Source organism: Bombyx mori, chromosome 12 (genome assembly GCF_030269925.1).
Source record: "Bombyx mori chromosome 12, ASM3026992v2".
Taxonomy (NCBI): domain Eukaryota; kingdom Metazoa; phylum Arthropoda; class Insecta; order Lepidoptera; family Bombycidae; genus Bombyx; species Bombyx mori.
In genome coordinates, this window is record NC_085118.1 from 15,462,272 (window position 1) to 15,476,363 (window position 14,092).

General features: G+C 34.8%; 1 protein-coding gene across 2 annotated transcripts in view; it reads right to left on the reverse strand.

The window, feature by feature from the left end:
• Positions 1-301: 301 nt before the first annotated feature.
• LOC101743724 (CUGBP Elav-like family member 4) overlaps positions 302-14,092 on the reverse strand; it is a 798,506-nt gene continuing 784,715 nt past the window's right edge. For both annotated transcript variants that reach the window (XM_062671586.1, XM_062671587.1), the window contains 4 exons: positions 11,798-11,875; positions 10,325-10,501; positions 9,741-9,907; positions 302-8,862 (listed from right to left, as the gene is read on the reverse strand). In XM_062671586.1, the coding sequence (XP_062527570.1) occupies positions 9,780-9,907; positions 10,325-10,501; positions 11,798-11,875 (383 nt within the window). In that variant the 3' untranslated portion in view covers positions 302-8,862; positions 9,741-9,779. The remainder of the gene's footprint in view (positions 8,863-9,740; positions 9,908-10,324; positions 10,502-11,797; positions 11,876-14,092) is intronic.

Sequence of the window (14,092 nt, forward strand, 5' to 3'; positions counted from 1 at the left end):
TACCATAAATCCAATGAGTTTTTCGCTGGATCTTTTCTGTGGGTCGCGATTCCGATCCGGCAGTAGATTCAGGAAAACACTGTCCTTGCTAGGGTAGTTATTGGGAAACTCTCTGAGACTGTGCCCCGTGAGCTCGCTTAGATAACAAAACCAGAATAGCTTTTCGATTTTACTAGTAATTGGGTAAAAAAAGCAGTCGGCTGTGGGTGTGGTAAATGATTCGGTGTCCCGCAGATGTGTGACAGGTAGACGCCGAAAAGACTCGGACTCATATTATAGGATAAAAAATAAAACACTCTACTAATATAATTAAAATTATTTATTATCTTTCATCATATTTCTAGCATACTAAACATAATAAGTGTATATAAATAATTGAATAGTATTTTTTTTTAATTTTGAAATATTTCAGCAATATACATAATATTTTAATTAATTATATAAATGTAATTTTATGTAAACTAAATAACATGCAAAGTAGGCAAATTTTATTTATTGTAGTAATTCTTAATGTATCTCTACAAACATAGCCCTTTTCTATAGTGCAATCTATACACGAGATTAAAAATAACATGTTAATTATAACACCTGCACTGATAGCGCTTTTAACGGCTATATGCTATTATAACGCGTTATGCGTTATTTCATTACAGTAACCAAATGGCGACGCACAAGTGTTAATTACACATACATCTCTCTTTATAATTTTTTCATGGACAATAACAATGTAAGAGAATAAACTTTTTTTTTTCGAATTGCTTCTATCTATATATTATATAGGTTAAGTTATCTATTTATCTTAACATAATAACATCAAATCAATATTATTAAGTATAAACAGACATTGAAAAGACACGTACAAAGAAAGAAAACGTGTAGTTTAGTCGTGAACCTGTAGATTGAAGATTCTAACTAGATAAGTATTTCAGCGAATTCCTTGACGCCTATATTTAGTTCCCTTCTACATAACATTGATACAACATTTATTTTTAAATTGAACTAACGTTAGAGCATCGAACGTGATGTCCGTATGTAACAGTTCAATCACCAAAAATAGTGACCTTTCCCATTTTTAATGTTTAATATACACATATATTTTTCTATCTATTTTGTACTTCCCAATGTCTGTCATTAGTTCAAGCGAAATCAATACTTAATAATAATTATAACGTTTAAGAGTTAGGGGTATTAAGAAATTATGGGTTGCTTTGGTGTCAAATCCCTTTGGCTTTGTGCAGTTACTTTGTCATAATTCAAATAACGTTTTGCTTATTGCGTTAAGAAAAGCATTCACAAAACTTAAATTAAATTTAAAAAAAGCGGAACGTAATTGGAAGAAATATGTTGACTAGGAGATAAATAGTTAATCGTTAAAATATGGTAACGCAGTTGTACTAAAATTGAAACTAAGCTATGTGGCGCGACTCGTTGCCTCTGTTAATGTATTCATTATTAAGATGTTTTCTGATATTTTCTAGAAAACATTAATTTTGACATATTATTAAACTCACTAGAACACAAGACGAGACAAAAAACAGGTAGATTTAAATACGATTATATATTAATCTGGTAGTATTGATTCCAAAACAATATTTACGTAGGATAATTAAACGCTGTCGCGATCGACTCGTAACGACTTTTCACGTCGGAGTTGCGTTTATTAAAATAACCATTGAAATATAATAATGAAGTCTAAATCAAATAATAAAAACAACTATTTTTTTTTTTTTTTTTAAATCAAATTGAAATTTTTATAACGTCTTATTTTTATTTTCCATAATTGACATCAATAATAATGTGTGTAGTCGCGTCACAAGCCGAAAATGTTTTGTACCCACGGTTCTTATGACCATAAAGAAAAGGTTGAATAAGTGTGTGTTGCCACTACGTAGAACAGATTCATGGACGATCGTTACAAGCGTATCACTTTTGCTAAACTATATTAATATGTTCCACAATTTAGATTATTCGGTTTCACAAAGATATATATTCAATTTAAGAGAGACATTTTTGCGTCTTGCTAACATAATAGGTAATATTATTAAGTTGACTACGAGCTACTAGAAGCAGATTAATTAGTTGGTCTTTTATAAAATGAATTTCAAAACTACAATTTACGTTATTATTTTTTTAAATTTATAATAGTAGAATTATTATTAAAAGGGAAACCGAGTAACCTAAAATAGATATTAAAATTGTTCATTACTTATACTATACATTCGAATATAAGTTATCCAGAACAGTGTTGAAGACATAACACATTTACTAGTGTCAAGATCACGTTAGATTTCGGGCGACTAGGCGTTATATTACGTCATAAATTAAAAATACACTTAACCAATTTCCTAATATATGACTAAGTAGGAATATTTAAATTTTCTTCGTTTTTTGATGGACTTATTTCAGGAACGTTCTAGAATAAAATGAATCCGAACAAGTCGCCCCGTATAGATTGTTTAAGGCATTATATCATATTGTGTAGCGTGTACAGTCTAAACACTGTTATTGATTATGATTTTACTTAGCATTAAAGCAGCCACCCTGTCACCCGCCCGAGTGGTCCCGGGCTAAAAGGCTAGTAAGCTCCTAAAGATATGATGTATATGTACAAGTTTAAATATTTTGGAACTAATATCCGTCACGGTGTTACCACGAGCACTTAAATCTCAAAATAAGGCTTCTTAAAATCTCTTTCCTGTTTTAAAATAGACCAGTGTGCTTAGTGTGAGGTTTTTCCTTCCCTTTATTTGCCGCTAGGGGCGCTGTTCCAATTGCATACTTGAGTTAGCTTTAACGCAATCGAGAATTTTAAAAACTCACACTAAGCACACAGATAATGCAGACTAGATTACCCTAAAATTCGCTGCCGTACATATCAACATAAAGGCAATTACTATAAGCCCTTTATATCTTTTCAATTCTTTTAGAGGTGTTTATAAATCTATTCATAAATTACACAGCAAAATAATTAATCAATCTATAAGTGTTCTGTTTAGCAATGAAAATTTTGAAACCGATCTGATGATGAAATAAATGTACAACAAGTGAATTAAAGGGTAAAGTGAGGAGGGAGTGTTTCAAAATCTAAGTTATGTATGAGGAAATGTTTCCCTAATATTAAGAGAAGTCTCATATTCTTTAAAATTGTTTTGCACGTTCATAACCTTGTACAATTATCTAGATATATATTTGACGGTATCTTACTCGTATTGTCGCCGCAGGCACTTTATCGTAATTTTCATATTTAACGAGTATCACGTTGGTAATTTAACAGATTAACAGAGATTTTTCACAAGACAACACCAAGACTAAAACAATTGTCAATAAAATCAAATAGATTTGAGAGTTCGTGGTAAGACGCACTATCTTAAAATATCGTAATAAGTCAAAAAAAATCAATTACAATAGTATATATTTGTTTAGTTTTAAACTATCTGTTATTAATTACACTGTTAAGCGAGCGAAAACTAAATGTCTAAGAGTACAGTTGAGAGATCAAACGATTATAAGGACGGCGTTATTTTTTTTTTCAATATAAACTTGTTTTGCTGCCATTAACGTTATTTTATGACTTCATTATATAGCAGAATGTATGAAAATTAAATTGTTATAAAGTTGTTTTGCTGTCATTAATGCTATTTTATGATTCTCGTATTATTTAGCAGAATGTATGTAAATTAAATTGTATATAAGAACAGGCGTAGTTTTTTTTTTCTAAGTGTAAAAAGAAAAAACAAAAAAAAACGATGCTGTTGCTGTTTTAGTGATTGACTATTGTGTTTTTCTAAGTCACATAACAATTTATATCACTTTTGTTCATTATAAACATTCCTTTATAAATTCAAGCATTGTTCATTCGATTACGTATTCGAAAACTATTTCGTCATCATTTTAGAACTGTTATGGAGTTCTCTTAACATTTTCTTCAATTAGTACTAAGCCACAACAATCTCCTTCAATTAAACCTACAGTATTTAATATACAATATTCTGGATAACTTATTAAAAACTACAACTACAAGTCGCTTTTGAACGCGTTTGTCATTTAGCGTTAAAATGTAGGTAAATACGGTTTAGTATTATGTGTACTCAACTTTATAAATCGAACTGGTTTCATAGAACTATTTTTCATTTAATTTCGTCACAAAAATCAGAAAGTGTAAGTTGATTTGAGAAACAATAAGAATTAATTACAGTGAAGAAATCTAAAGAAAATTAGCAATGTTAGATAATAGAGAGGGTGCTTGAAGCTAATCTATGCTAAGCGATAGGAAAAAATAAAAGTTTTTAAACAAAAAAAGGAGATATGACTAGATCTTTTTGTTTCATTTCTATGATCTACGTTTCATAAAGCACTAGGCGCATCTCTCCATATTTCTTTTATTTTATAAATAGATATAATTAGATTACTTAATTTGGATCTAAAGTTCCTTTTTTTTCTGATTTTAATATAAATGGCTTTCCACTTAATCTAACTAATGTCGGCCGGCGCTAATGGGAGGCGTGCATCCCGCGCGGCGCTAGTGGCGCCACACACCGGCTGACGAACTAACTACCTACAATCGCCTAAGAGTTTGGCTTGGATTCGATCGTTTCACACGATTGAACATCCTCGAGTGCATTGCTTCACTTCTACGCGAACTCTACCTAAAATTTTGAGTATGCACACTATATAAATACATTATAAAATTTCAGAAGTTTTAAATAGTTTAAGAAATTCGTATTTTTAACACTAAGAATTTAATTAAATCGATTTCAGTTCGCGAGCGATCGATTGGACGAGTCACCGCAGCGTCCCCTACCACGATATCCTAAAATAGAAGAAAACTTTCGAGTTGTCCGCGTAAAGTTTCCGCGAACGTTGGTTCCCTACAGAGTCGGGACGCCGCGGCTCCGACCTGCCCGCGGTGATGCCGAGATGACTGGTGAGGGTCTGAGCTCCGGAACCGGGTAGTGCGGGACAGTTGCGAACGTAAGTGTGAGCTAAGCGATGGTTCCGTCCATTCGCGAATGTTGTCGCCGTGTGATGAGGATGAGTCCGGTTATGCTACTTTCGTTACGACATAGAGTATGAAAGTCCTGGGAGACGGCTGTCGGCAGCTCTGGCGGAGCTCCACGTGCAGCCTACGTCAGACAGTACGGCAATGCCTGTCTACGTGAAAACATTAAGATACATTTAAATAATTGCAAAGCATACCCTGTATCCTAAAATCACTTTATGGGTAATTGTTTTTTCCATTCAGAGGACTCATTAATCTATTACAAACGTTCGCATCATCGCAATATACCTTTAAGCTGCTTTCGGACTACGTTATACTAGAGTGCCATATAGTATAGCAGCGTATACTTAGCCAATAATATATAGAACAGAACAGTGTGAACGTGTCCATAACAATGTATGGTGTGAGATATTGTTGGGCTATGAGCTGTATATTAGATGTTATTATATTATAGCGTAGTTTGAAAGCGGCTTTAAGGGAATTTAATTTTTTTTTATCAGTATAAAGTTCTAAGTTCACCGTCGTGACAGTCCGGGCACGAGGCGCCCTGGAACCGGGCGATCCCGGCGTGACAGTCCTACATTATCCACGAGATGATATTTTTGTTAGTAGACATACTTAGTATACATGTTCCGGTTTGGCATCGATTTATTCGTAACCTAAGTAGGTGAGGGCGCGGCTTATAGTGTGGTGCTACCCTCCGCTCGCCATCCTGTCGACACGAGCACGGTCCATAATATAATCGCGTGCAATATACTCAAAAGAAGCAGATCCTACAGTAATTCATCATAAACAAGAAAGGCGGGAAAGATCTCATTTTGACAGCTGACAAGCGTTCCCTTCTGACATATTTTTTTTTGTGCGTTTAAAGTCCGGCTCCGCGATCGTTAACAAACCGAGACCACTTAGACGAATTAATCTAAAATGGTAACGTAAAAAGACTACCTCAATAAATTAGGCATATCGAACAAATAAATAAAAAAAGAACGACGCTAAAACAATTTTCAAAAAGCGTAACAATTATTGCACAAACGTGAGACTTATAGAAGAAAATAGAAATATTTAAAACGATCGTTTTTTTTTTTTCGTATCAATTTTACAAATGCCTCAAGTGAAACAATAACGCCTAAAACTAGAACACTAGATAATTATAATATGATAATTATACGTGTAAATATAAAATTCTATACTGTTATGAAGAGTGAAATATTTAACTAATATAGATCAACGTCAGTGAGTACAACACGCTGCGATGAAAGTCGCGCGCCGCACGACGTAGCGATTGATTCATTGCGACTATCGGCTGTTTTCTATTTAAAATCAACATAAAAGTTAGCTGTTTCGATGATCGCATGCATTCCAATCTAGACGAATCATTTAAAGGAAATTTCCAAATCTATTTGAACAAAGTTATTAGTGAATTGTAAGATGTAAATATTAGTTTTGTTTTTTACGAGAAAAATTGTCAGAATAGAATAAATGAATGAATTTCTATTACGCGCTTTCGAATTCCTGTAAATCATGTAAATTGTAAGTCGCAACTAAATCAAGCGCTTTCGCGTGGTTTACACCGGCAAGCGCGCTCATCTTACCTTAACGTATGTAAGTACGAGTATGTTACAATTTATTATTACATTGGTACATTTTGTATAGAAATTACGCTATTATGTATTTTTAGTTCGCACGTAGCACTGTTGGCTCCCTCAATGCGTTGGTCGCTATACAATAAATTCTTATAAATCTATGAACTTTGCGTTACGATACGGTAAGTGTGCATTTAACCTTTAATTAAACGAAGTCAGCTCAAGAATTCATTGCTTTGAAGTAATGTAGCATTAACGATAGTGTGAGATGCAACCTCCTAGATATACTCGTATGTATGTGGGAAACAGGGCCGCATTTAGAAGATTATTATTTAATATTCGATGGTAATTAAGGCGTTGCTGTGACGGTTTCTGGTTTTGGATCATTAGCGTTCGTAATAAATACCAATAAAAGTCGGTATTTATTATATTAAATACGTATCTTAGTAGAATTTATACGGTAACTTTAATACGTAGATTCGATTTTTACGGTCTTCTAGATACGTATATTGTTAAATGCTGAACACTACTTGTTTATCATTGGATACATTTATGTAAGTGATAAAAATTGAATTGGCGACATTTTCATTTTATTTAGTTGATCTTGTTTCGATCGAAGGACACATATCTATGTTAAACAATGCCAAATACAGATATAGATCTCAATCCTTTAACAAAAGATAATATACAAATTAACTACATAAGTTTATAATGATACAATCCAAGTGAAGTAAGGTTTTTTACGCTAGACAGCATCTCTGGCATTGTCGGTGGGCGCGGATAGCCACTTACCGCCAGGCGCGCTGGAAGCTTATCCATCTTTGACAGCCAAATAATCTTTAACAACAGTAATATTGCGTAGAGTTTGGGAGACAACAGCGTTCGTAATGCGTTGGGCCACGTCAGATCATCAGATAATTAAATGTATCGGCTTTATGATATAATAGCCCTTTGCCATCGAGAGGATTGTCAAAGTCATTACACCAGTTTGACGTATTAAGTCAATCAAGATGTTTTAGTTAAGTTTGGCTTCTTTGAGTACCGTCCTTGCCGAAGCATAATAATATCGCTTCGTTTAAACCGTGAAGGGTAGAGGTAAGGAGAACCGTCTTTGTGTGTGAAAAGTGTCCATTAAAATCTGCTAAATAAGGTTGGCGCTATAGTAGCAACCGGGTAAATTAAAAAAAAAGGCGCTGTAAGTTATTAGAATAAGATAGAGAAATAAAAAAGGACGAAAGAACTGTAAGCACTGCAAAACCACAAAAAGTATTTTATTTAAAGCTGATAAGAAAATGCAATCGATGTGTCCAGGTTTTACCACAGCAATAATTTTAGGTTATATTGACGCAATTAGTTTGGACTTCGTAAACATGTGAGGTCTTGTATATTACACTGTCACTAACTCTGGTCATTAAATATATTAAATTTCTTAACTCAGCATACTTCAATCAGTAAAGAACTGCTCAATTCACATCATACCCTGTGCCTATGCTAGCGCCATTCTGGAGGATTTTTGAACTGTTATGTAGTACTGAAAGTGGGACACTTTTTCAAGCTTCGCCCATATGAGACGGTTCTCCTTACCTCTACCTTCCATAGTTTAAACGTAAAACCACTCAAGTGCAAAGGGATAACTCAATGCTATACTTATTATGTGAATACTTAACGTTAAATCAAATTAAGCTTAAGCCGAAAATTAAATGATTGTTATGAACGAGAAATTTAACATTTGAAAACGTGCTGTCTAAAAGATCATCTGTGGCCCACGCTGTTTTTTTATTTTATAAAAACGAACATTTAAAATACATTTTAATATATATTATTAAATTTTCTTAAGATTTTCTTGACTTACTTAATAAATTCACTTTGGCTTTGTCCAAGCAAACAACTAGTTCAATACTTTTTACATTCAAAATTTTAAGGACCTAGAAGTTACGATTTTTTGAATACGAATGACAATGTTTTTTTTTTAATAGTAAACGTGTCATTTTAATAATAATAATAATAATAATTTAATTAAAAGTTTAATAAATTGTATAATATATGATCATATAATAGAATATTATAATATTTAATCGTTAATGATAAGAATGAAGCGTCCCTAAGAGCTGATTGAATAAATTACTTTTAACTAATTTAGTATACTCTAGCCATTTGGGCTGGCACGTAACGTGTACGAAGTGATATTCTCTATATAATAAAATGTGTTAAATTCCTTTAATTAAATTGATAATACGCGAACGAACGCGCCGCGGACGGTGCGGGGTAACCAAACGCCTCCTGTAACAAACAAAGGCGTTATGTCGAGGGGTTAAATAATAATAATAATAAATAATAAATAAATATTTACTGACAATCACGCCACGTTAACTGGTCCCGTGGTAAGTTCGTAAAGAACTTGTGTTACAGGTACCAGATAACGGAAATAAATGTAAGATTTTTATTATACACATACATATATTTAATATACAAAATAGGATCTGGAAAATACATCTTTTATTTATTTTTATCATACGAATATCTTCCCTTGGCGGGATTCGAACCCGCGACCCCCTTGTGTAGTGACCATGTCACTTACCACTACACCAGACGGCCGTTAAAGGTTATTTTGTTAAAGCGACATTTTGCTTAATACGCAACATTTATCTTTGTAATTAAAGGTCCGTTTTATTCGGTATAAGCTTTGTTTTAAATTAAACTTCAATTATGGTTACCTCATTCGAATAGCCTAAGAAGTTTTTTTTTTGTAATGAAATTTTTTCCAAATTTCAAATTGTAATTGGCTCTCCTGTAAATTTGCAAAAATGTCGCTTAAATTAAATAGCTTTCCATCCCTCGATGTGTAAACGAGAAAGAGCTTTTTAAGTTCTCGCGATAAGTTGATAAAATTAATTCATCTTTTTGTTGTTTATTGTCTTAAAGATTACTTTTTAAAAACTGAAAGCTTAGGAATTGTTTTTTAATTTTAACAGATTTTAACAGTAAGCACTGAGTATATATAAGTATTAGTGTTTAAGATAAGGGCTGTTCTACGCTAAAAACTGGAACGCATGTCTGATTTGCGGCAGATATAAACGGTAAGAAAGTATCCGGAAATGTTTTGTAGCTTATTTTGGATTTTGTATAAAACCTCCTCTGAGTTGAGCGTGTGTGCTTACCAGTGGCACGTCGTGGACGCGCGGGGACGGCGTTACGTGTTAATAGGGCCGATTGGCGTCCTTCGGCCGTTTGAGCTGGACCTTCAGTCGCTTCATGCCGATCTGGAAGCCGTTCATGGCTTGGATCGCAGCTTGCGCCGACGCCGGGTTATCGAACGACACGAAACCTGACGAGGAACCTACGTTTTTAATGTCACGCTCCATAATCTAAGCAACAGATTTGTATGCGAGGAATTTATAAACGAAAAAACATTTAAGAAAATCTAAGAAACGAACGTTTCGTCTATTAATATTTATATCGTTAAGGTCTTAACGAGTTTAGTTATGATTTAATTGACTTTACTTTACTTTACAATAGGAAACGGGCGCCATTTTGAGATATATGTCAAATAGTAGGTTGTAAGAACGACTGGGAAAATAGAATCGGCTGTCCTACCCATCAAACAGGAACGCATGGCTATTCGCGACAGAAATAGACAGGCTAAAAGAACCTGTACTGCGATTGAAAGAAATCTAATTTAGAAAAAAAAAAGGTAACAATGAAACCTGAATGTGCCCGAAGATTCCCTAATATATATACTAACCGAAACACTTGCTTTGGTTAGTGGCACGATCGATAAAGACTTTGCTGCTGATCACGTTGCCGAAGGGAAGAAACATCTGCATGAGCTCGGCATCTCCAAATTCCTGGGGCAGGTGGTAAATGAAGAGGTTACAGCCCTCAGGGCCGGAAATGGAGCAGCCTGGGAACATCAGAAATTCTTTAAAGAACTCACAAATCTGCTCTCAAACACCAATGTTCTTTATTTTGTTAATGTGTGAGTATGATGTTTTATTATGAAATTTTTAAAGGAAAACAAATTTGGAACTTTCGTAAGGGCCAATCATAGGACCAACATGAAGGAGACATTAATGCAGTAATTTCAATTAATTCGCTCATGAAATTGTGAAGTAGAAGCAACTTTAAGCTTAAATTGTGAGAATGTCGGAAAATGCGGGTAGTCGGATAATTACTGAAAACTACTGCAGATGAATAGAAGATCGTCGGATGTGATGTTATCGGTCCGATGTTAATACGTTACGCCTAATGTTCGTGATTTAGAAGAAGGTTAGAAGCAAACAAAACGTTCCCAGGGTTAACCAAGAATTAGCCGATAGTGTATTAAGCTGAAAAGTTGACAGACATCGAACACAAACTTCATGCACACGCATCGATGGACAGATTAACAAAAAAAATAATACTAAGTCACTTCATTCAGTTTGGCATTCGAGATTGTCGTGTCCGAAACTGGTGGAAACTGGAATGACGTGACTGAGAATTTTCGAACGTTGAGAGACAAGAGAAAAGGAAGCTAGTGTGAAAATGAAACAGTAACAGAATAAGATGGGAAGCGTAGTGACACAACATTTAGATGCAATGAGATGAACGATACGAAGGCGGGATGATCAGCGAGTATTGAGCGAGGAGGGCTCGCAGCAGCCAATTGTTTCGTTATTCGCAACGTGAAGGACCGCGCAGAACTATCGGTTAGCTATCGTATGACGAGCGAATACCTAACGCTACGTGCTCTCCTATTTCTGCCGCAAAGCATGCGTTCCGGTTCTAGTGTATTATAGCCGGTCAAGCGCAGGAGACTTCCATCTACATCATCAGGCAGGCACAGATTATACATGTCTATGGATAACGGTAACCGAAAAATTAGACCCTTTGCCTGTCGATGAGAATAGAAAATAACATTTTTTTTTTGATTATGCCCGATTTCGGAAAACGAATTTTGTGTTAAATTTTGAAGGATTATTTTTCAGCCAATCATTAGGGCGCACAGTTTATGATCCTGTGGTTTTTTTATATAGTTATTGAGTATTCGTAAAAGAAAGCGTATGTGAATGTTAATAAAAGCTGTTTCTGATCGTTTAAAAATATTCAGTAGTACTTTCAAATTGTGTTAGATGAAGTACTTGAAGCATTCTGGGATAGTGCTATGCAATGTAGATTAATTCTCTAAATTTTTCACTGGCTCGTGAACTCGGGAGCTCTACCGTGAGGCTCCACTTACCTTCTCGCTGGGCCGGTGCAATGGTGGACAACGGTGGTGGAATGGGCTGTGGGAACTGCCCATATACCGCTGGGTAAGCTGTCAAACATCAATTGGCAAGTTTTCACAATGAACACCTAAACCTTACACACATGCAGACCAAGCCATAAGCTATTCAGCCCCCATACGAATGTCTACAGTTGTTGCGTTCTTTTATGAATCAATCGTTTGATCTCTAAGGTGGTAATCTGTATTTTGATCTAAACCCGTAAATTAAGCAATTTATTTTGATAATTTAAAAGGAAATCATACTAATAGAATCATAGGCGGAGCTTAATTTGTTTATCTCTAAATGTATTTTCGACACCTTTGAAATCAATCGATTTAAATATCACATTCAATATTCATATAACTACGTAGAATGGTTCTGGCTTTTATCTACGACAACAATTTATCAAATTGTTGATCATCAAACAACAACTTTCTAGAAATATTATTCGTTTAAAACGTTTAATTAAAATTTTTATTAGAATATTATATGTTCCAAGTTACACGAAATGGCCAATAGCGACTTTTTATAAACATATATATTTTTAGTTTCGTACAAGTTTGCATTGTTTTATTTGACTAGACTTTGTGGAAAACAAACATTGAATGAAACACGCTTATAATTACAATATAAATTGGTATATAAAACGTTTAGATAAATAAATTTATGAAATAAATTATCGAGATATAGTTAATAATGTTAATAAATTCTCTTATTGATTTCAATTGAGATTTGGTTCAACTGTTTTTCGTCACAGCTCATAAGGTATTGCCGATCGAGTGCTTACAAAAAAAGTCATATTTCATACATTTAAAGAAAGACCAGGCGCAGTTTCATCCAGTACTAGTAGTAGTAATGTCTTTTTTTCTTTTCCTTTTTTTTCCGACCTAAGCTGATGGCCGTGAGAGGCAGCATAACCTAACAATTAGGCGAGCTTACGGAGCTCAAATCTGACGACGTTGCTAACACTAGCCTTAGTAAGAGCCGTGCTTCGCAGAATCTACCACCGGATCGGAAACGCGACCCACTGAGAAGATCTGGCGAGAAACTCAGTGGGCTGTGACTGTGGGTTAATTTACTCGCCGAGTCCTTCGTCGCAAGCGACGGGTTCGACGAGAACGATGAAAAATGATTAGAAAGTTTATTATACGACTTTAGGTTTTGTTACCGCTAAACTATTACAGAAACTGTTTGGTTGTTTGAAGATCAATTAATTGAATTTCCATTACGTAAAACAAAAACAAACGCATTTGCCACATCAATGTTCATAATCATAAATTCTGTTAAAAAAAATAATAATAATAAGAAATGTGTTCAATTCTGTTACTAGATTGTTTATTTAGGGAAATCATTTGGGAAAATACCGGCACGGAACTTTATGAACAAGTGAATAATACAGGTAACCCGTTTATAACACCGTACTTCGATAACGAGATTTTTGTTTAAAATTATTCAGAAATTTACATTATGCATTATGAACACAAAATATATGGGAATAATCGATTTTTACCGCTTATTTTTTATGTATACATAATAAGCAAAAAAATACATTTTTATTTTTATTGCTTAGATGTGTGGACGAGCTCACAACCGACCCGGTGTTAAGTGGTCACTGGAGCCCATAGACATCTACAACGTAAATGCGCCAGCCACCTTGAGATATTATAGTTCTAAGGTCTCAGTATAGTTACAACGGCTGCCCCGCCCTTCCAACCGAAACGCATTACTGCTTCACGGCAGAAATAGGCAGGATGGTGGTACCTACCCGCGCGGACTCACAAAAGGTCCTACCCCCAGTAATTACGCAAATTATAATTTTGCGGGTTTGATTTTTATTACACGATGTTATTCCTTCACCGTGGAAGTCAATCGTGAACATTTGTTGAGTACGTATTTCATTAGAAAAATAGGCCCGCCTGAGATTCGAACACCAGTGCATCGCTCAACACGAATGCACCGGACGTCTTATCCTTTAGGTCACGACGACTTCAATACACGAATTTTTGAGATGTCTCACTCAGAAAAATTACCCTCGTCTTTGTACTGGCTTCTAGTCTCATAATAATATAACGCGGTTTTGCACAACACGAGTCTATGTAGGAACGTATCTACCGTGTTATAGGAAAGCTACCTGTATTATGAATTCCGTGCCAAGGGACAGAGTTCAATTCTTGCCGGTGTCTCTACTGAAAAGTGTCTCAATACGTCTGCTATTCGCGGTCTGAGTGTTTATGTGTTTGCTTTGTACGCAATGCCAATGCCGGTGT